The sequence below is a fragment of the Megalops cyprinoides genome, chromosome 22, assembly GCF_013368585.1.
Source record: "Megalops cyprinoides isolate fMegCyp1 chromosome 22, fMegCyp1.pri, whole genome shotgun sequence".
Lineage (NCBI taxonomy): Eukaryota > Metazoa > Chordata > Actinopteri > Elopiformes > Megalopidae > Megalops > Megalops cyprinoides.
In genome coordinates, this window is record NC_050604.1 from 19,957,331 (window position 1) to 19,979,635 (window position 22,305).

At 43.2% G+C, this 22,305-nt stretch overlaps 3 protein-coding genes across 4 annotated transcripts in view; 1 reads left to right on the forward strand and 2 right to left on the reverse strand.

Moving 5' to 3' along the window:
• The window catches only part of lef1 (lymphoid enhancer-binding factor 1), a 51,275-nt gene extending 46,148 nt beyond the window's left edge, over positions 1-5,127 (forward strand). For both annotated transcript variants that reach the window (XM_036516569.1, XM_036516568.1), the window contains one exon: positions 5,033-5,127. In XM_036516569.1, coding sequence (XP_036372462.1) covers positions 5,033-5,112 — 80 coding nt within the window. In that variant the 3' untranslated portion in view covers positions 5,113-5,127. The remainder of the gene's footprint in view (positions 1-5,032) is intronic.
• Positions 5,128-7,798: 2,671 nt separating this feature from the next.
• On the reverse strand, positions 7,799-11,760 carry hadh (hydroxyacyl-CoA dehydrogenase). Its single transcript, XM_036517123.1, has 8 exons — positions 11,479-11,760; positions 10,488-10,616; positions 10,162-10,319; positions 9,730-9,856; positions 9,282-9,371; positions 9,011-9,083; positions 8,707-8,823; positions 7,799-8,004 (listed from the first exon to the last, which is right to left on the reverse strand). Exons 1-8 carry the CDS (start codon positions 11,593-11,595, stop codon positions 7,886-7,888), a joined length of 930 nt encoding a protein of 309 aa, XP_036373016.1. The 5' UTR covers positions 11,596-11,760; the 3' UTR covers positions 7,799-7,885.
• Positions 11,761-15,825: 4,065 nt separating this feature from the next.
• Positions 15,826-19,620, reverse strand: LOC118769800 (cytochrome P450 2U1). Its single transcript, XM_036517122.1, has 5 exons — positions 19,054-19,620; positions 17,985-18,638; positions 17,448-17,609; positions 16,462-16,629; positions 15,826-16,053 (listed from the first exon to the last, which is right to left on the reverse strand). The coding sequence occupies exons 1-5, from the start codon at positions 19,511-19,513 to the stop codon at positions 15,851-15,853; spliced, it is 1,647 nt and encodes a 548-aa protein (XP_036373015.1). The 5' UTR covers positions 19,514-19,620; the 3' UTR covers positions 15,826-15,850.
• Between the last annotated feature and the right edge of the window lie 2,685 nt (positions 19,621-22,305).

Genomic DNA, 22,305 nt, shown 5'->3' on the forward strand with positions numbered 1-22,305 from the left:
TCCTTTTGAGAATTAGCGCTGCTGCTTGGTTTGTTTATGGATAATACCCGTAAACACATCCCACAACTGCCTAATTAGCTCCCCTCCTTCTGCCGGGCCAGCCTTTGGCCGGGCTGAGGGGCCGGTGGGAATGTGAGCCGAGGAAGCCTGGCCGCACGGGGGTGCAGCTGAATCTGGGTCACTGCGAACACCTGCAAACACCCTCTCTGTGTTGCTCGGGGGGCTGGAGGAGTGGCATGGTGGGTGCATGTGGGTACTGCTTCTGTGCCCCCGAGCTACACAACCCGAGCTGCTTCAGTGAAATATACAGCTGTTTACATGGATAATGTGTGAAATGTAAGCATTTTATGTTGCCCTTGGGTAAAGGTTATCTGCCTTATGCATCTCTCATTACTCTACCTACACAGGGCAGCGGGGCATAGCGCTGGTAGGGAGCAGGTCTTGTTGGTGGTTTGATCCCCAGATGGGCAATGCTGTCGTGTCCTTGAGCACTATACTTAACCTGAACTGCCTCAGTAACTGTCTATGATGTGTAAGCTCTGTACGACACTCAGTTTAAGAGTGTGATCAGCACATAAATGATGTGAATGTAGCTCAGCCTCTGATTGGTGGTCTGTATAACGGGGGTTGTCTGGACTGAAGCAAAGGGGTTGGGTTCTCTGAAATGAAAGGAATGGCTGTTAATGTAGAGCATCTTTCCTCCCGGAAGGGTCTAGCCGTCACGCTCTGAGCAGACACAAGCACAGCCCTCAAGGACCTCCCTCTGCTCCTTGTCAAACTCACCACCACACATTTAGACAGTCTGTCTGCACTGTCCCTGGCCTTTCACTTTGGCCACTTTACCTTAAGGCCACAGCACTCTGTCACCGATTGACTCTTGCTTTATTTGTGACTCGTATCAACCGGGGTGGGAACTGGGGTGATGTTTGGTGCCGCTTGCATAATAGTGCCACAGACTAAATGACAAAAAAAAAAGATTAAAAAAAAAATGGACAGCTTCGCCAAGAGAGCCGGCCCATAAATGAAGTATGTGAGGTATTTTGGCTAATATTTCTGCGGGAATGTTTCCCAGTGCATGTTACTCCACTAGGAAAAAAAAAGGTTTTAGTGATTAAGCTGCTTCAGGAAGTCTCAGTTTTGTAGCATTTGGAATGTCAGTGTGTCGGTGTTTATGGCATTGGGGAGAGGAAAGAGCGTCTGAGTTTTTAAATCCTTGTCTTAATCTTTGGCCTTTCTCGCTGTGGTTGAATGAGTCAGGGAATGTTCTTGCCTCGCATTTTGTGTATAATTTAAGTTTTTCGTGGGTTTTAGGGGTATTTTCGCATTTGGTGTTTGGTAGCCTGTCACCATTTGATGTGTCATCTAGGTGTGAAAAGTGGTATGAGGTGTTAGTTTCACACAGGTTTAAAGCTGTTCATTTGCTATCACTTTGCAAGAGGGAAAGTGTCCCTTCATTTCTGGGAACTTCCAGATGTGGGAGTGCTCATCTTTCCTGTTATCACCCTTGGACGTTAAGGCCTGTATTTGGGTCCTACGGTGGTCCAAATCTCTGGCACCCCCCCCCCCCCCCCCCCCCCCGTTCCTGAAACAAATCCCTAATCTTCACAAAAATGTCTGCCTTTTTCTGGACCATGTTCAGCTGTTTAATGCTCAGCCTCTGTGCTACACGCACTGGCACTCCTGAGGTTTTGTATCACTTGGTTTACTGCTGGTTAGTCCATTGTCTTGTCTGTTTGCCGGCTCTAACTCGGCTATATATAACAGTCTCACAGGCCTTGCTTGTTCAGTGGATTTTTTTGGAGGGTGGCCTACCGAAAGGACTGCGGATAACTTCCTTCCCAGAATGCATTTAACTGCAGAATGCATTTGCAGATCTGCTTCCTCAGGAGGGCGTTAGCAATCGAATGCCTCTGAGTAATTCAGGTCTTTCCAGCCCCAGTGCTGGTGCACTGAGCGAGCACAGCGGTGAAACGAGACTGCTGAAGTTGTATGTTGAAGCACTCTTAACTCGCGGCCTGTGAAGTTTGTTGTTTTTGTGTTGTGGCAGCTGTGCAGTAACGGGGACTGTTTGTGCAAGGGGTCAGAGGTTACGGCTCCGGTGCGTTTGTGATGTCTCTCCCTACGGGTGATGCGACATGCCGTGAGGGGGGGGGGGGTGACCCCCCATGACACGCCCCTCAGCGTGTGACGGAATCCAGAGGGACACAGAAGGCGAGCAGAGCCCTGCTTTTTTACAGCAGGACCCGCTCTGGCTGAGCTGCAGCTCGTTTCCACAGTAAATCTGGCTCCCATTGTAAAAGCAGGCGGAGCCCCCGCCCCTGCCCCCCCTCCTCGGAGCGCAAGTCTCAGCTGGGCCTTTGAAGCCGACCGCAGCGGAGGGAGCGGGCGCGGGGGCCCTTTGATTGCGAGGCGGCGGCGGCGGCAGTGCGGAGCTCCGGCTCTGCAGGGACACGCTGCTCTCGGCCCGGCCTCAGATGTGGCCGATTCCCCGGCCTCTCCGGTGCATGCCTGCGGTCGGCGCTCGCTCTCACACCCCGCCCCCGGATTACCGCTCCCCCTTTGAGTCTGCTCGCACTGAAAGCCCCTCCCTCCCCGCGCAGGCCCCCCAGACCTGGATACATTCGGCCTTTTGTTTTAGGAGTTAAGGTATAAAGACATAATTGCTGAGGGTTTTCCCTGTAGTGTCGGTGTCTTGACGCTGTAATTAAGTGCTGACAGAATGAAGCAGTTGGTTTAAAAAAAAAAAAGTCTTCCTCAAGGTGCACTTTCGTCATTTGTTTTCTCACCAAGCAGGGAACAAGTCATTCTGTGTTCTGTAGTGTCTGGATTTTATAGGACAGTTGCATTACAGAATCTTACTAAATAGAAGCTCAATTTAAGGGCACTTGGAACACGTATCAGTATAAAAAGTGTACATTTGTGAATATAAAAACAATATTGTGGCTTAATAAAAACTGTTTACTTCCTTTTCTCAGTTTCAATGGTCATGAAAAGTATCCTCCAGGAAGGTAAACACCTGCTTTAACATGGGGTATTTTCACACCAGCACAACTCTCTGAAATCACTGACTGAATGGCACAACCGAGCATCTCGTGTTTCTGTCAGCAGTGTCTTACTCAGGAAATGGCTGATGGAACTGGAACATTCTTTTCAGTAGTCTCCTCTAATGGAGATGTGCCCTTTTGCTTTCGGTGAAATTGAATTGCTCCAAAATCAAGAGGAAAATAGACCTATCCATTCAGGCCTGAGAATTAAGGAGAGGTTTGGAGGGAAACGGAGCATGCGTCAACACATCTGGCATTTCCTTTCCTCGAAGAATTTTTATTTTTTTTTCAAAACCAGTGCATTTCTGCCGTTATAAAGTCCTCAACAAGGTGAAAGCCTCAGCTACACCCTTATTTCACATGTTTAAAAAGCTTTTTTTTTTTTTCATGTGGCATGTATTTGATTTGACCAAAGAGAAAACCCAAGGGTTTGGGGAATCAGGAGAAGAGGAAGGGGAAGGTGGGGGCAGCCCAGCTGGCAGTGCTTTAATGTTGCACTGGAGGTGAAGCCTGGGAGTGAGAGCCGGTGGCCGTGCCAGCCGCCCTGACCTCCCACACGCCCCAGCCCCTCGGAACAGAGGAGCGTTTCATTTCGAGCGCGCCCAGCCGGCATTCCTCGGCGCTAATGGGGAGAGGCGGCTGAATCCCGCCGTTTGTGTCGGCGGCGCTGTGAAGCGCTGGCGCTCCGCCGCACCCTAGCCCGCTCCCGTCCCTCCCCGACAGGAAGCCCCACCGCTTTTCATCCGCGGCGGAGAGAGGGGAGGGCCCGGCCAGGAAGGGGCGTGTCCGGCTTTGAAATCGGGGGGGATGAAAGGAAGAGGAGGAGGGGAAGGAAAGCAACAGGGCGCCCTGGCCGGCATGGCTTCTCCTCCTCTCCTGAGCTCAGGGTCAGCTTGCGCTGGGAGCTCAGCCCTGTCTGGGAGCTCTGCTTCTCTTGTGGGCTCAGGGTCAGCCCTGGCTGGGGGATTCCCTCCTCTCTTGGGCTTGGGGTCAACTCTTTCTGGGGGCTTGCCTCCTCTCCTGGGCTTGGGTTTAGCCCTGGCTGGGAGCTCGCCTCCTCTCCTGGGCTTGGGTTTAGCCCTGGCTGGGAGCCCTCCACCTCTCCTGGGCTGGGGGTCAGCCTTCTCTGGGAACAGTAGCCCCAGTGGTGCTTCCTTTCATCCCCATACGGTGAAGCCATCAGCCTGGTGGGGGGCCTTACTCCCAGGCCCGAGCAGACAAGCAGATCTCCCGCAGGCACAATGTTGACTTTCACACCTACATGGATGCGGGTTCTGCTTGTGGAATGGCAGCCATGGTATATATATTTGTTGGCATGTCAACACAAGGGTGTAGTGTGAAAAAAGAAGTCACGGTCTTTTGACACAAGTTGGACTGCTTTCAGTACTCAAATGCACGAAATTCATTTCAGCTAATGATGACTAAATTAAGGTACTTTTACAACTGGATATAGGAAAGATTGTGAAAGAAAACTACCATCCAGTTATATTAGTTTGATTCTTTTTTTGTTTTATGTTTTTTTTTTTTTTATAGATTTTAAAATTGAGCCGTTGGGGAAGGGAATTGGTGAATCTAACAGAAACGCATCAAACTGTGCTCAGTGTCCCATCAGCCCTGTGCTGTACTGTAAACATCATGGATAGGTATGTACAGGGAGGAGCACTGGGTGTGTCTCAACAAGATTGTGCCTTGGTCACAACAACCCTGCCTCTCAGCTCAGATGAAAGGCACTGAAGCCACAACCCCCAAACCATCAGCATTCCCTTCTGATGCTTCTGCCCACCCCCCCGGCTCTCCACTTAAGGCATGCTCTGGTAGGGGCCTGCACCTCTTACTGTATGCTTCCGTGTTTCCAGCCTGGTCTGTGGATGCTTAATATGTTCGGCTGCTATGCCTTGAGCAGCCCGGGTTTTCTTTTTGCCCTGAGCAGCAGCTTTTCTTTTTTTCATAATCTTGCATATTAATGTTTGTGTGTTTCTGTCTCGCAGGAGGAAAGAGGAACGGTTTCCCATCATGCAAAGCAAAGGCAGCAGCTACAGGGCCCCTTTTAGAGATGGAAGCCTGCTAGATTCCATACCCCCCCCCCCCCTCCACAACCCCCACCTGCCTGAGAGGACCCCACCTGCAGTCAGTACTTTACAGGCCCCCGTCCTGAACTGAAAAGACAATCACCGCTGTAAAAGCCCGCCCCCACACTTGTGCACGAGACACACAGAAAGCAGACAGCACATGCACAGGAAACGTTTAACGGATCACTTCTCCTTCTCCGCCCCAGTCACAGGTGCTCAGTCTGTCACCTTCCACCCCGCGGTTTCTGTCGTTCCTAACCCACTGCGTTCTTCACCGCTCTCCGTTACCTGTTCTCACCAAACTTTCGAATCCACACCGGGAATCGCCACCATTTTCGTCTGGCCTCTGTCCAGGCCGTGCTACCATGTGGGACATGGGGATGTATGTACTCTCAAGGAGATTGCCCTACCACCACCACCACCCCAGATTCCATTTTTAAAAGACCGTTCGGTGCAGACAAGGATCAACACCGACAAGCATTTATCTTGGCTTCAAATTTATTTTGAATGCTTTTGTATTTTGAACTTTTTATTTCTTTGGTGTATATTTTCAGTGGTTGTTTTTTTTGTTGCTGTTACTTTTTTATTTTTATATATCATTATATTTGAAAATATGATTTGGAGACAGGAAAGCCTTTTTTTTGTTTTTGTTTTTCCTGTTGAAGCGTCTCGCAGAAATAAGAAAAATGAAAAGGGTTCTTTTTGAAAACTATTTGTAACAAATAGTGACCTCTCAGTCATCTCTCATATGTACAATAGAGCTCAATATGTGTACTTTTTAAAACCTTGTTGGATATGTTGGTTAACCTGTCTTGGTATTTTTGCAGGTGATGTTAGGATGAAGACAGGACTAGGTGTGCAAAGCCTATATTTTATTGTTCTAAACTGACAAATGATACAAATATATATATATTTACCCCAGCACTTGGCCGCCTTTCTTTTATTGCAATGTACTTTTGTCCTCTCTTTCTGGTAGCTGATAGTGTGGTCTTTTGCCATGTTTATTCCATGCAAGCATTTCTGTAATGTTTTATTGATTTTAGTACTGATTGATGCATTTTTATTCTTTGTCTTATTTTGAATCCTTGTCATCTTGGTTCAGCACTTTGCTCCCAAGTGGTCACATTTGATATGTGTTTCAACATGTTTTTTTAAAGAAAATAAAAAGGCAGCATTGACTGAATTTTGTCTCTGAATTTTAAAATGTTTGGGAGCTAACAGTTTTTGCTCTAAATTGTTTTAAACTGTTCAAGTTGTCATTTTGATTTTATTTTACATGAACACATACTTGATAGTCCCTGACAATCATTCATGTGTAAACAGTACCACCTACTGGTGATAAAGGCAACAACACATTGAACAGAAAAGGACTTTAATTTTGAGCTAAAAATGGTTTCTGTTGGCAGTTGGTTTAGTCAAGGAGACGTTATTGGTCGATGTGACCTTACAGTGGCCCATCTGTCACTGTGAATACAGACACTGCTTTCCTCCCATCAGATACTCAGAGGTTCACACATACAGAAAACAATTTCATGCGTTTCAGAATGCCTTTTCTCTCATCTTACGATTAGCTATATGTCAGAAAATCAAGGCAAATCTTTTTTTTTTTTTTAGGTTCACATGTAACCTTTTCCTGATTGTAACAGGAAATGTTGTATTCAAGTATTTTCTTGTTCACCCAAAATGTTTCATTCAATATTGGGGAACCCATTGGATTACACTATATACAAACATGGCACAGAACGTACAATAATACCGTAAAGGCTGTGGCCACTGTAGTGTAATTTGAAACAATGTGTTATTGTCCTGTGCTTTCAGAAGGAAATTTTGAACAAGATTTCTTCACATTAAATTCTTCCCTTATTCCCCACCATCCCCTTCTTTGTCATACTGAAAACAACTTAACAGCTCAAATACTTTTCAAAAACAAAAAATAACTATTTCTCCATCTGTGTCCTCTGGTGAGTGTTCCCCCTCCCACAACCCAACTCCAAACCTGCCTTTACTACTGACCCCTGATGACCCCCCCCTCCCCACCCCACCCCATATTAACCCCCAGCCCTCATCCTCTAATCCAGGACATTCAATTTTTGCAATTTTGTCATACTGTTAATATGACAATTCTTAATGTTTTAAGACTTGCACAAACTTCCTGTATCCATAAAAGCCAGTGCAGAAAGTGGTGCTAAACAGTCATTTGGTGCCCCCTAGTGTTACCAGGTTGACATTACATAGATCACATTATATGACAGACTGCAGTGTCTGCGTAAGAATGTCAAGACTGTAAAAGTTTCCCTGTTGTGCCACACAGTCTATTACAGTCCAGACTGTGTCTACATGGAGAAGAGGAAGAAACTGTGGTTCTTTCAGTGTGTGTGTTCACGCCATGCCTGAAATAACTTCACATCAAAACCTCCGTTGTTCACTACAATCATGGGACTTAGAACAAAGACCATCAGGCAAGTCAAATATTTGAAAAATCCCTTTAATGCCATATAACAGTCACATGATCAACAGACACAAAATGCCGACATTTAAATGTGCAGTGAAAGGCAAGGAATCATGTTCTACATAAATTGTTAAACAGTTTTTCAGAAAGGCACTCAGGGTTGTACCTGAACTTGAACAATTTCAGCCTTTACAGTCCTTGGTTGATGCCTTGTTCCCCAGCTTTGAGCACTCGGCCATTTTTCTCTAGTGCAATCATTGCTCTGATAAAGACGTGTCTGTGAAGCTGTGTCAGTCTCAGCAGCTGATCATGACACTGTAGCATTACTTGTACTTGTAGAATCCTTCTCCCGTCTTCTTGCCAAACTTTCCTTCCTCCACCAGTTTGTTCAGCATGGGGCTGGGGGCAAACAGGGGATTTCCAGGTTCCATCGTATGCCAGCCTGGGATCAGAGCAACACAGCATAGGCAACAAGTAAAACAGAGTAATGAAGACATTCATTTCCACTTCTGTCCCAACCGAATAAGTTGGCTTGGGCAAAAAACACAAAATAAAAAAAAAATACTATGGCTAACCACAATACTGAATGGGTTAGGCAAAAGACCAGGAGAATCTGTGTGTTATATAGGCCTACTAGTTGCCTATGGCTTGTTAGCCCCTGTACATTAAGTCAACACTAGATTCTATCCGTAAGTACACTAAATAAATATCTGAATATGATCCATAATCAAGGAATAAAGATTCACCTCAAAACTATGCAGTACAGATGCAATAAAAAGACACCAGGGAACCAAGATTTCCTTTCTGATAAAGTCAGCCCGCTTAAAACATTTTCATGTTATTAGCTATTATAACAGAATGAGCTTTGTGTAGCTTGGTGAGCCACACTCGATGTATCCATTTAGCAAAAAAGAAAAAAAGAAACTGGACAACTTGTCAGTTATAAACTATTAACCACAGTGTCTGAAACTTTGGTAATGAAAAAACTGGCAACAGGCAAAGGAGCCGTCTTCAAACAGGCAAGAGCTAAATACAAGCTGACAAGAGAATGAGCTTTCCTGCAGTTTTTCAGAGGAAGGATGCCTTTGGGAAAAGGTATATTACTATAAAACATTCCTGTGATATTCCAAATTCACACACTCACCGTCAATGATGAATTTTGCAGTGTCCAGCCCGACGTAATCGAGGAGCTCAAAGGGTCCCATGGGGTAGCCTGCACCAAGCTTCATGGCCACATCAATGTCTTCTTTTGATCCATGGCCTGGAGGATGAAGAGGTAGAAGATGAATACTTTCACTGTTCTTCTCCAAGGAGAGACACACACATACATACAGAGAAGTGTGGATACATTCTGTTAGGAGTTGTTATATTTTAATGTAGTTAATAAATTTTAATAAAAATATGATTCAGAAAAACATGAATTCAGGATGATAAGTAGCTGGCCGTACCCCTCTCGTGTAGTCGGATTGCTTCCATCATGTAGGGCACCAGCAGGCGATTCACGATAAAGCCGGGAGTGTCCTTCAGAAAATACACACAACATGCCAGTTTCAACAGCTCTACAGCTGATCCAACTCAGAAAAAAAGGAACTTGGAGTTCTTAGAAGGTCTGATATCAGAAAAACACAAGCCTCTAGAAAAAACATTCCACAGAAGTGAAAATGGCTGTCACATCTGAAGATCTCACAGATTTGAAAGAAGAAAAACAAAGGCTCCTACTTTGCAAGACACTGGATGCTTTCCCAACGCTTTGCTGAAGTCCACCAGAGAGTCAAAGGTGGCCTGACTTGTCGCTGGTGTTCGAATCACCTGCATATCACAAAACACACCACTGCCATGAACGGGGACAATAGACAGGTACAATCATGACCTAAATTGTAATTTAATTCCCTCTTTGAAAAAGCATTACGGCCAGAAAGGGCCCCATTTGTTGCAATATTTGCTCCCGACCTCCTCCTAGCAAGTGTCATATAGTGTCTTTCTCATTAATGGATACGCTTTTTCACCCTTGCTAATGACACATACTAAAACTGAATCAAGTCCTTTTTTTTTAATGACAAAGGAACGTGATACATTTTTCCATCTTTCCACCTCTGAGGAAGTGCACAGTATGATGTTTGACTGGGAGGATCTCTGCACTGATGCTTTGCTGAATGGCTAAGCATACCTCCACAAGCTTCATCATAGGCACAGGGTTGAAGAAGTGGAGACCCCCGAATCGGTCCAGCCTGGCTGTAGAGCTGGCAATGTCAGCAATGGGCAGCGATGACGTGTTGCTTGCAAATATGGTATGCCTGACGGGTGCAGAAAAAAACCAAACCCAACACAGGAACCAGAAGGATCAGAAACATGTCATTTCTGTAGCTACTATATTTACTAAGTAAATAATGAATGCTACCATTACATTTACTGTGCTGCCCAGAAGCACAGACTTACATCACTTATATTGCTATCACCTTTCTGTACAATATATTACTGCTGCAATGTACCAGGAAATATACATTAAAAATAAAAATCGAAAATGAAATAACTTTCACTAGAAACTGCTTAGGTCCGCTATTGTCTCAAAATGAAGAAAAGGACAGGAAATGTGACTCACTCAGGGGCAACCTTGTCCAGCCCACCAAAGAGGCCCTGCTTGACTTTGATGTTTTCCACTATGGCCTCCACCACCAGGTCAGTGCCCGACACCACTGAGGCAGCATCGGTGGTCGTCGATACATTCTTCATCACCTTCTGAATGAACTCCTCTCCTGCCTACAGCACACAGAACATGAAATCGTTTACCCAATCACCTCTATCTGGTTCTGACGCCTAAAAAGGCTGCAGCCCACGAATGACACAATGGATGGCATAGAGACTGTGTTACGCTGCGCAGTAATGTTGTCAACAGCTGCTCAGGTTACAAGACGATGTGAAACAGACCTCTGGTTTGTCTGCAAACTTCTTCTTGGCGACTCTTTTCAAGCTGCCCTCAATTCCTTTAGCGGACTTCTTCAAGATGTCCTCAGAAGTGTCCACTAATACCACGGAGTGACCTGTGGCTGCAGCAACCTGGCAAACAGAACAGAGAGACGTTGTTGGAGATACATGTATTTGAGAATTCAGTCAAAACCAGTGATTATGATTCCTGCCACAGACATGGTAATTGACCCTCTACGGAGTGCGTGTGCATGCGCAGTTGCACATGCCGCAGATATACAGTGGCCGAACTTCAGCACCTAACGGTCCATTTTTAGTTCACAGCATAGCAGAGAGGCAATATTATTGCCTCGCATTCGAAGTAAGTGAAACACGGACCGTGATAATCTTTTTGGTGGCGATATTTTGTATGGGAAAGACAAGTCACAGTTTTTTTTATCTTTGTAAATACCTTAATATGCATTCCCTTAAAATAAATCAAAATGGGCAGTGCAAAGTTCACCCAATATATAACTACAATGAAGCTGCAGTAATGGCTGCGGCTGAAATGTCATACTGCCAAAGACATAACAGGAGGCTGGCAAATAAAATAAACTTAAGTTCCTCGTTCCTTATCGTTAGCTGTACGACCAGTTCAACCATGCCTCTGCACGTCAAGTGTAACTTAACCACCTCGTCTATCTACAAATCCAACCTCTCTACACATGCCCTGTCTAGCTAACGTTAGCTGGTGTTCGTCTGCTGACATATACCTAACCAGCTGGTTATAAACAACGAAATAAAAAAACAAAATAGCTAGCTGGCTACAATAACAACATGGGCTTGAACTTCGGCGCTGATTTAAACGTCTCGAGTTTGCACCTATCGATGATTAGCTAGGTAACGTTAGCTCACTTGAAAATTAGCAACAAAAGTAGCTGGCTGGCTACTGCTGGGATCGTCCAACTGGGCCGAGTGCAGCTAACTAGACTACTAGTAGACTATTTTGCCTTACCTGTGCAATACCTGCGCCCATCTGCCCACCTCCAATAATCGTAACATGTTTTATCGCCGCATTCCGTACAGCTGTGGAAGACAGCGTTCTGATAAACTGGTGGGTAACGAAAGCCATGGTGTTTGCAGACTGCAGACCGGGTTCACACAGTGCCGAGCAACAGTGCAACTACTCTCCGTCTGCGCAGGAAGGTCACAGATACCCCAATCACGTGATTTGTTCAATCCTTTCCACGACCTTTCACACAGATCTAAAAGTAAAGTACCGTATAAAAGTGAAGCGTTCAAGGGTGTCATGCTGCGCAAAGTTCTGCGCAGATTCACTACTACTAAATACGCCATTCACGTGGCTGATAACATCAGTTGTGCCCACTACTTCATCCATATATTGTTACAAAAATTCGTAATATTTGTGTAGCATCTCCAATGTAACAAGTAACTTTACATCCAAAATCGATGATTACGAAAGGCTTTTTCACAATACGGCTGGTGTAAAAATGCGAACGTTGCCGATCAATGTGCAAGGTTTCATGTGTGTGCCTGTGAATGTGTATGCATGGTGAAGTTTTAATTATGCACCCCGCCCCCTCAATGTTGAAAACTGTATTTTGAACTGTGCTATATGACTATTTGTGTTGATGAGGAACCTTCTTTTCATATGCAACTTTATAAGTAACTGCGCTCAATCAACTCCATTGTCGCTGTCATGTGATGTCAGCCATCTGTTACCCAGCTCCACCTGTGGCAATTAGCAATTAGCTTGTCAATAAATACAGGTGTGTGGCTTAGGTGGGTTTAGTGTGAGTTCCAGGAAACTGAGGGTGGGTGTAAATTATAATAAGGTAGTTTATATGGCTGCAAAGGCTTCTTTAGGGGCAAAACACTACAGATTTTGACAATGCTGACACGAAGAGCTGTATAAGGGAGGAGGTCTCATTTGGCAATAGGAGTGAGACTCAGATGAGAGGGAAGCAATTTTTTTTTACACTATCCAACATTCTTCAGGTGTGAGAGGCCCTTTATATAGTCAAATAGATTAACTTGCTGGCTAGGCCAAGGCTGGGACACTGGATTAGGGACGGGACTTTTAACAGTGGGCAAATATCCTAGTGGGCTTTGTGATAGGTTCAGAATGCCTGAGACCATGTCATATGTACTGTCAGAGTGTGAAGTTCATGCTAGGAAAAGGAGAGAGTTGTATTGTTTGGCAGACATGGGTGTGATTATTGCTGAGATCCAGCAAGAACAATTCAAGCATCCTTTCTTTAGTCCCAGAATTGCTACTGGCTAGCATACCAGGATGCAGCTATTGCCCTTTTATATAGAGCTGTGTGACCACCACTCCTGTAGGTGGCAGCAGTACATTTTGTAGTATTTCAGCCTGCCATCAAAACCCAAAAGGAGAGTGGGAGCTTGAACATTACATTACATGCATTCACAACACCTTGTGTTGAGGCTGTGCCTCTAAATGTGCTGGTTCTGGGTTTTTTTCCCTTCTCCTTGTGGGTGAAAGCTAGCTATTTATTTAAGAGTCTGAACTCAAAGAATTCTATGTGAAGATACCAACTATTCAGGACAACACAAAAAGCTATTTAAAATCAAAGTACAATATAGAAAGCAGAAAATGAGGAAAAAATTGAATATTCTGTAACCTAACAACATGTCTGATTTGGACCCCCATACAGTATCATACTAGGCAGAAAAGCAGTGTTCTAAAATGTCCAATCAGAACATGGGTCTTGATTAATTCTAGAAAATAATGATGGCTATTATTTTCAAAGAAACTGCAGTCCTGCAATATGTAAATGAGCTTAATCGTTAGGCTCTACACCATCCATCCATCCATCCTACACAGTGGCTAAAACTGACGAAATTAAGTTCACAATATTAGATGAATATGTAGATGTATAAGTATATATATTAGAACAAAACATCTGATCGACAGCTAGTGATATATACTGCTTGTCATTTAAGCAAAAATAATTTTTCAACACAACTACTGCAAAATAAATAATAAAAAAAATAATCTGAAATAACAGGATTTCCACACTAGATTACCAAGAAAAAGTAATGCTATGATATGTAATGATTGTATTTGAAACACACAGTTCAAAAACACATTTCAAAATACATCAAAGCTAGAATGTCATTTGCTGGTCAAAACTGCCATGAGTCATCGGACAGATTCCCTTCCATAAAATGCTTTCTCAGTCAGTTTGGCTTGAGACAACTGAGGAATACACTGCAGTCTGGATCACGGGCTGTTTAGTTTCATGCTGTCCCCTAACTCACACTTTCATCACTCTTGAGGAAAATGTGCACAAGTACAAATCCAGTGTTCCAGAAAGCAACATATATGGGGAAAAAGGGGAAGAGTCACCGTAGTTTTCAACTTGTGGTTTTCAGCATGGGAGTTCACTCAACTTCAAGGCATTACCAGCGAAGAGGAACAAGAGTTTGTCAGATCAGTGCACTCTTAGCTGCATCTGAAGTTATATTGCTCCGCAAACACAAAATTAAACCAACACTGATGTGGCTTGGGCAGGAAGTACTCCTTTGTGGGTGACAAGTCCTGTCATTCCTTTCGAGTCCACTAGGGGGCCACGTGAGACGTGGTCGACCAAAAAAACCCAATCACTTAAGCTTTCACATCTACCCCTTGCTTCAGTTTCAAAGCACACTTCAATTCTTGATCCAGCCACTTCAAAGTGGTATGTTTAAAAAAGGGCTACACTGGGCTCATTAACTTGGTTAAAATTAAATTTAAATTATGTCAAAAGCATTAAGAATAAAACATTTTCAGTCGTACACCTTGGCACAAAGTAATGGTATACTATGCCTTAATTGTCCAATGTCAGATCAAATATATTATGTCTAATCTGAAAACAACCCTGAGATGGAGGTATCATCATCTGTAACCATTTGGACTTCCCTGAGCACATTTTCAAAGTGCAGTGACATTCAAACTGATTTTAAAAATTAAACAGACCAAAAACAAACCTCACCTTTCAACCAAGCATTCACTCAACCAAAGACATTTGAATTCTGTTAAAAGGTTGGCAACAGTTTAAGAGATCATCAGATAAATGAACAGACAAATAAAAAAATGTGCCAGATTTTTCATTTTCATTTTCAGATTTCTGAAATCTGATTAGGTGTGAAAAATATACCTATGAAGTCTGCACTTACTCCAGGTTATTATTTATATACCTATATTATGTACATAATATGGTAAAATATGCTATAATTAGTATAATATTTTAATACGCTGTGCGGGTACTGTTGCTGTCTGAAGCGTCTTATGACTTTCATTAGGTCATCAAATAAAGTGTGTGCATTTGATTGCACAAATGCTATAACCATTCACCATTCATCACAATCTGAATCACCTTAAAATGATATGAAAACCAAACATCTTTAAAGTACAAGAATTCCAAATCTATTAAAAATTAGACCTAAGAGACTAATCCCGCTACCCGTCCAGAAATCAGTAGTATAATTATGGTATGGGGACACAATGCAAAAATCATAATAAAAAAATCATCATGATAAACTTATTGTCACAGGTGTCTTTTGGTTTAAGAGCCATGTTACAGACATGGCATTTCCATAAAACTGTCAGTCTTCAGTCTTAGCAAACTGAAACAATTGTCAAAAAAGAAAACATTCATCCATCCAAGCAGAAGGTCCGCAATGTGGTCTCAGCCTATTAACCACATCCAACCAAAACATGTGCGATTATGTCACGCTACAGTCAGCTTGCTGGGGAAACTGTCTTTCAGTCTTTCACTGTCAGTAAATTTCTTTACTGGCTTATTCCTCACAGTGTTTCAAGTGGAACCCACACTACACTGCTCTTACGGACAGTGGATACTGGGAGATATAGCCGTTGCAATATATCGAATAGCTATAGCCATATCTCCAGTATGTGCCGTTAGGTTTCTTCCTGTATTGTTTTCCCTTTTAGTCAAACCTGACGCAGGAGCACACCTCCAAAGTTCAGTGAAATGCTTCTGGGGCAGAAAAATATCACTTTTATCTATATGTTGGTTAACTTACCTATTAGCTTTGAAAAACACATAGCATATATTTTCATTCTTCATCTTTGTAGCCAAGTGTTTCTTTGTACCACATGGAAGCAGCATAGTGCTGTTGCTGTGATATCAACATTGAACAGATACGAGTGGCGTTTTTTCCCCGGAAGCATTTCACATGGCCTCGGAAAACTGGAGGTGTGCTCCCGCATCAGGTATGACTACAGAGAAAACAATACGGGAAGAAACCTACCAGGGATAGCTGTTATTGCACTAAAAATACCTATTCGATATACTGCGATATCGCCATACCGCCCAGCCCTAGTATCCACGACTCCACTATGTAGTCCTGCTGGGCCCGTGTCCGCGGGGAGTGATGTGGACAGTGTACGGGCATGGGGCCAGAGTGAGACCAAATCGCCCGCCCATGGCTGGAGGGGGGATGCCGTCTGGGAGCCTGAAGGAGAAGGCCTGCATCAGGTTCGAGAACATCAGGAAGAGCTCCATCTTAGCCAGCTGCTCGCCCATGCACAACCTGCGGCCTGGAAAGACCAGATACAAGAGCTCATGCCATCGAGATCCTCCACAGCACAATCACTCACATACAAATGTACAGGTACATACACTTACAATAGCCTCACTGTCAGAAGATTATTTATAGTTGATGAGCACCATGGGTAATTATGGTATGGCACAAGCACTGACATCTGCCATAGCTTTTTCCAGTTTTACAGTAAATTACATGCCTTACAGTAGAACTACAATTATGGTACAATTAAAGTTATGACTATGTTTGAGGGCTATTACTTTTTAAAACTGGGCCTAGCAAGCAATCTGTGTAATGGAAATAAAATGTTTTTATTGACCAAATAGACTGTTTTTCCAGCAGGAATATGTTTTTAGCATCACAGACATTAAACTTTGTCTTGAAATCAGAACAGGGATATTACCTATTCCAAAGGGAATGAAGGATTCCTTTCTCACAATTTGCCCATTTTGATCCAAGAACCTGTATGGATTGAAGTCATCTGGGTTGTCCCACACAGTAGGGTCCCGATGCACAGACCAAAGGTTTGGGATAATCACTGTGCCTTTGGGAATAGTGTACCCTCGAAACACTAAAAAGAAACGCAAGGAAAATAATGAACTTTTTCAGGGTATATAAGCATTTTTCATTTCCTGTCTACCAACACTTTCAAGAAGAGAAAATGGGAACCAATGGGTTGAGAAAAATCTATTTTCTGTTTTGTTTTGATGCCTACAGTTGAAGGGAATATGCAGTCAGTGTCACTACAGAATCAGTGTTAGCAAGCTCATGTTACCAAACTGTCTGTCTTTTAAATGACTACCAGATACTGAACCTGTAAAATTTCCAATGTATCTAAAATATATATAAACGCTTATGTGCCCACATTCATTGGGCACAATTTATTGTTATTTACAGCTATAACACCCAAGAAATTCCTTGGTTTCTACTTCCCTTTATTTGATATGTGGCAGATCACTTATTTTACCAGCTGACTGACTTTGGCTAGAGTTACGATGTTTACAGAAAGGAAGAACTGCAGCCACCAATTATTCTGACAGACAGTTATTCTGATTAATAATAAAACTAATGACCATGTCCTGTTTTCTGTTTGTGGACACTGCTAACTGCTACACAGCCACAGAATTCTTTGTCATTTCGTTGTACTGATGTTTAGGTGAACAAAACCGTCTTTCACCGATATGTGGTAAAACTTGGTAAAATCACCTTTGCTGTACTGTGATGCAGTGGTCATACAGTGCATTTGTAACGTACATGTAATTTTCAGTCCAATGAATGCTATTAATTAATGAAGCAACCGTAAGATATAAAAATGTTTTAAAGAAACACCCTGATCTGTAAGCATTATGATCAGATCCTTCCTCCGGTAGCCCTGATGAGTGTTCTCACCTGTGGTCTCTGAAGCCATGTGAGGTATCGCCAAAGGAACAACTACAGTCATTCTCTGGACCTCCATGATGGTGGCCTCTGTGAAGGGCAGGCTTGCCTTGTCCGTCAGTGATGGGACCCTGTCTGACCCCACCACCGAATCAATCTCTGCCTGAACCTTCTCTGCAAAGCAAACAGCGACAGAGATCCATCCAACTGATGTGGGGAACAATGGGCCGGTGCTTTGTTCAGTGTATTCATGAACACACTGAACAAAGTACTATGTACGATGCTAAAAGTACTATGCGGAATAGCTCTTTAGCAAAGCTGAACATTGTTAAAAACTATTTAGCAACAAATAGGTACTACATTGTTTAATTCAACAATATCTCACCTGGCCATTCAGTAATGAAAATCAATAGAGGACCAACAGGCTACGGACTAGCTGAATACCTGTTACATACAAAACTGTAACTATACAGCTGCAGTATAATTCCACTTATAACATAAAGCACTGCTGCTAACACATTCATCAGCTTTAAAACAGGGAGGAGACACCTTGGATGTCAGGGTATATGCTCATGTACAGCAGGATCCAGAGGATGCTGTTGGTGGTGGTGTCAGTTCCAGCGATGAAGAGGTCGCCAATGATGTAGAAGAGGTAATCCTCAGAGAAGCTGGTCTGGCCGGCTCCGGCACTCTGCTGTTGGTGGGCCACCTCTACCAGGTACATGTCAATGAGGTCGCGGGGGTTGTCTGGGTCCAAGCTGGACCTGTGTCGGGCGATGATCTCCTTCAGGAAGACCGTGATGTCCCTCTCCACCTGCCGGATCTCCCCGAAGGCGCCGAAGGGCAGGTAGTAGAGCCAGGGGAAGACGTTGATGAGGACGGCGGGGCTGTTGACGCACAGCTCCAGGCCACGCGCCATGAGGTCCAGCAGCGTGCGGAACTCGCGGTCCCCGGGCTGAAAGCGCTGGCCGAAGCTGATGGAGGAGATCACGTTGGACACGGCGTTGCTGATGAGCGGCGCCGGGTCAACGGTCGCAGCCGCCGCCTCGCCGCAGGCGTTCAGCAGCTCTGCTTTTACGACTGCAAGCTCCTCCAGAATACATGGCTCCAGGCTCAGCCTGCCCAGGCCGAAGCTCCGCAACGTTGCGTGGCAGAACTTGCGCTGCTGCCGCCACACCGCGCCATAGGGTGCAAACACTATACCTGCAATGAAGAAGCAGTTTGTCGATCAATTAACGCTGATACCTCGCTTACAGCTGCCGTTAATGTACATGCAGTGGTTACCCAGTCGCTGGTAAGCGTTCAAGAAGTACCTTTAATTTAACCAATAAAATGATATTTGTTACGTTGTTTCCCATGACTTCTGCGCAAGGCCGCACAAAGCTGCATGAACATTTAGACAATGACAAACATAAGCTAACGAAATGGGCCCAACAGCGCCGCACCGGCTGTAATTCATTAGCATTAGCGTGCCGCAGCAGTTAGCTAGTTGCTGTAACGTATTATTGTGATCCAATTCACTGTATAATTCAGTTATTATGTACGAAAAGTTAGATTTAAATGCAGCTTGCTGCCAGGTGCATTTAACTATAACTGTGATCAGACGACTCAGGCTTACCTTTACGCTTTGTCATTATTGTCACGACAGGAACATCTGGTCTGTCCGAAAACACGTCCGCTCGATTGGAGAGGGCGTCCCTGACGACTTCATAGCCTGTTAGCACAACTATTAGTTGGTTACCGATGAAAAGGCTGTATATATTGCCGTAGTATTTTGACAGTTCCATTAGAAAAACTTGCGGCGATAAGGAGACAGGTTTTGTTTGGTCATGTTTTCCACGGCGCCCTCTGAACCTCTTTGAAATGAAACTTGGTATCAAAAACTGTCCAAAATTGCCAATGAATGGCCAGGGTTTTGGACCGGGAGGAATGTTGGAAAAATCTGGAGTTCTTAGCTTGTGCAATACATAGTAAACCGCCAAGAAAACGACCAAGGCCACAAAATAGACATTCGTGAATAAAGTAGAACTGTGCAGTCCCTGCCATAATTCCCGCAACATGGTGCCCGCGCACGTCATTTAAACGCTAAATTCGTAGAAACTACAGTTATGATTGATCCCCATTCAGCGTCAATCCACGCAACATTTTGTTTGCCAGTCTGTGTTACCACTGGAACTCTGCAGAAAGTAAGCACGTCGGTTTATTCTTCGCTATGAGATCTCAGTGGCCACATGTATAGTTCCTGTTTTTCTATTGGTCGGGAAACGTGCTTGTCATTGGCTGCAAAGCGTAGTGACGAATAAAATAGGCGGAGTTAAGCGCAGGCCATGCCGCATATGAAAAAGAATAATAAATCCTACTTCCTTCTGCACACTTAAAAAAAATCTTACAGACATAGGCGTCATTTACGCTGGGACGCTGGGGACATGTCCACATCACTTTTTATCGTAGCCCCAACGTTTTTTACACACACACACACACACATATATATATATATACATATATATATATATATATATGTATGTAGACAGATGAGATATATATATATATATATTCTCTGTCTAAGGTCTCACGCACAATAACTCCCAACATCTTTGTACTGAAAAGGTGTCAAAATTGCCAATTACTCAGAGAACATCAGAAGGCCTTCGCGGGTCTATGGATTTTCTTATAGAAAGTTCCTTTTCATAAAATGCAGGTAGCTTCTGGTAGGTATTATTTGCTGCTTGTGCACATAATTTGTACTGTATTATTAAATTCAGAAGACTATTCTGGAAGGGCTCATGGTGCACATGAGCAAAAAATTTGAGGAGCAGTTGATGATGCTGTGTTTTACAGTTAATTCAAGATCACAGAATCATGAGACTTCAGAAAAGAAGCTGGCCTTGAGTTTGAATTTTCCTACTGACCTATTTCCTCACAGTACAATGAGGTAAAACTGTCTTGGATGCAACCATTTCAGCAGACAGACACACACACACACACACACATGCACACGCGTGCGCACGCACTCTCACACACACACACACAAACACACACATACACACACACACACACACACACACACACTCACACACTGTGTCCTTCATATTTATTACATATTTTATTAAATGTGTTACAGTCTGCAAGGTAAATTGATCAAAACATTTATTTAATGCATATTTCATTCATAACGGTCAAGGACCTTTTGCAGGCATACAGCACATACACAAATAAATGCCATTGACACATTGTAATTAATATAACTCATCTTATAATCTAGGTTCACTGTCAGACAACTCTTAAGGCACATAATACATGAACACTGATCTTGATTTGTTTCCCTGGTTAAATGGTAAAATCGATCTTTAATTAGATCAGAGACTTTAGAGACTTCATTTATATTTTTAAAGACTTTACAATGTCATAGATTGCCAGGGAACTTCAGTTGCCCTTGCATTTGTACTTTATAGTAGGAGTATATACCAGATACTTTAACACATCTTTATACAATTCAGATCTTCATTTCACTTGTTCAGGTTTCCCTGTAAACGTATTTGATGGACATCCCCGAACCTTGTTGACACATGGTTGCTGCAGAGGATCAACTTCAACAAATTAAGCGACAAATACCAACGTGGGATGGTCATATGCTGCTTCCTACAGATTTACAGAGGGTGCCTGAAATTTAAAGCTGGGGTAGACAATTTTTTATGTGCAGGGAATTAATACGTAAGGGGATATATGCATTTTGTTTCTCTTTGTTTGGCTGGGTGGTGCTTAAAAGTACTAAAATTAAAAATATGAAATTTCCGGATCCAAAGCCATGCGTACATAACATTATCAGAAAATATCCCACTGTGTAACTTAGAACTTGATTGTTGCGAGCTAGCTCACTGGACAATCATATACATTTTGTAGTCAAAGATGGTTGTCATTCAAACACAGAAAACAGCAGTTGCCACTTTAAATGGCACCACCTGTCCAAACATGTATCACCAATAATACAATTCAGTCAGCACTAATGCCAAATTTGTGTTGTATTCGCACAGTGAATGCAGCAATTGCATTTGGGAAATACCTCTCAGCTGGCTAGCAAGATATCGATGAGTTCCCTCATTTGGATAGCTTGTCAGGAATAGTCTGTCTGCGTGCCACCTAGCTAACCCAGTTCATCACTGTGGATTATTTCACCAACAGCTACTACACTCATAGTCTTTCTTTTGTTCATTTCACATTGTGCTGTATCTTTGTGTGTATAACTATGCATTCAGAATCTGAACAAGCATTGCAGATTGCGTTAAATGGCACTTATTATCTGTAAAGTGTGCACTGTGACACACTGGTGGAGACATTAAGATGCACTGCATTATGGTGGCATATATTCTCTGTGTAGTGTGGGGTATGGCCTTGAATATTCCCAGCCATGATATTATTTTTAGAGGCCTTTAGGGATTTTTTTTTCTATAAATAACAAGACAGGACAAATATTCCACAAAAAATTAAGTCATAAATTATGATGATACAAAAGTAAAAAATGATTTCATAACATTTCGTTGATAAAGTAAAAAACTTTGTTGTTGATATTTAAAAATAAAGCTTGACTCCACATCACATAGTGGCACCAAATTACACAAGGGAATGATGTCAGACTTCAGGGCTGGTCCCAGATGCTGTTTGGATATTTAAGAAGTCGACGTACTGCACACATGTGGGAGGTACTGTCCATCCTTTTTTTAAAAATCAACACTCATGTACATGTAACACGGACTTAAATGTACAGTTTAGTGATGCAAATAAATGAAATTCGTACAAAAATGTATATGAAAACAAAGTAACAGTGATGACGTTACATGTAAAAAAAAAAATTCCATTTCAACTGAAAAAGCAT

Excerpts from the sequence above, each read along its gene's own strand:
- hadh (XM_036517123.1), bottom strand. The coding sequence starts at position 11,595 with ATGGCTTTCGTTACCCACCAGTTTATCAGAACGCTGTCTTCCACAGCT. Across the intron at positions 10,617-11,478 it reads TGGGCGCAGGTATTGCACAG|GTTGCTGCAGCCACAGGTCA; the intron begins GTAAGGCAAAAT and ends TCTGTTTGCCAG. Across the intron at positions 10,320-10,487 it reads AGTTTGCAGACAAACCAGAG|GCAGGAGAGGAGTTCATTCA; the intron begins GTCTGTTTCACA and ends TGTGTGCTGTAG.
- LOC118769800 (XM_036517122.1), bottom strand. The coding sequence starts at position 19,513 with ATGACGTGCGCGGGCACCATGTTGCGGGAATTATGGCAGGGACTGCAC. Across the intron at positions 16,630-17,447 it reads CATGGCTTCAGAGACCACAG|TGTTTCGAGGGTACACTATT; the intron begins GTGAGAACACTC and ends GTTTCTTTTTAG. Across the intron at positions 16,054-16,461 it reads CTTCATTCCCTTTGGAATAG|GCCGCAGGTTGTGCATGGGC; the intron begins GTAATATCCCTG and ends TGGTCTTTCCAG.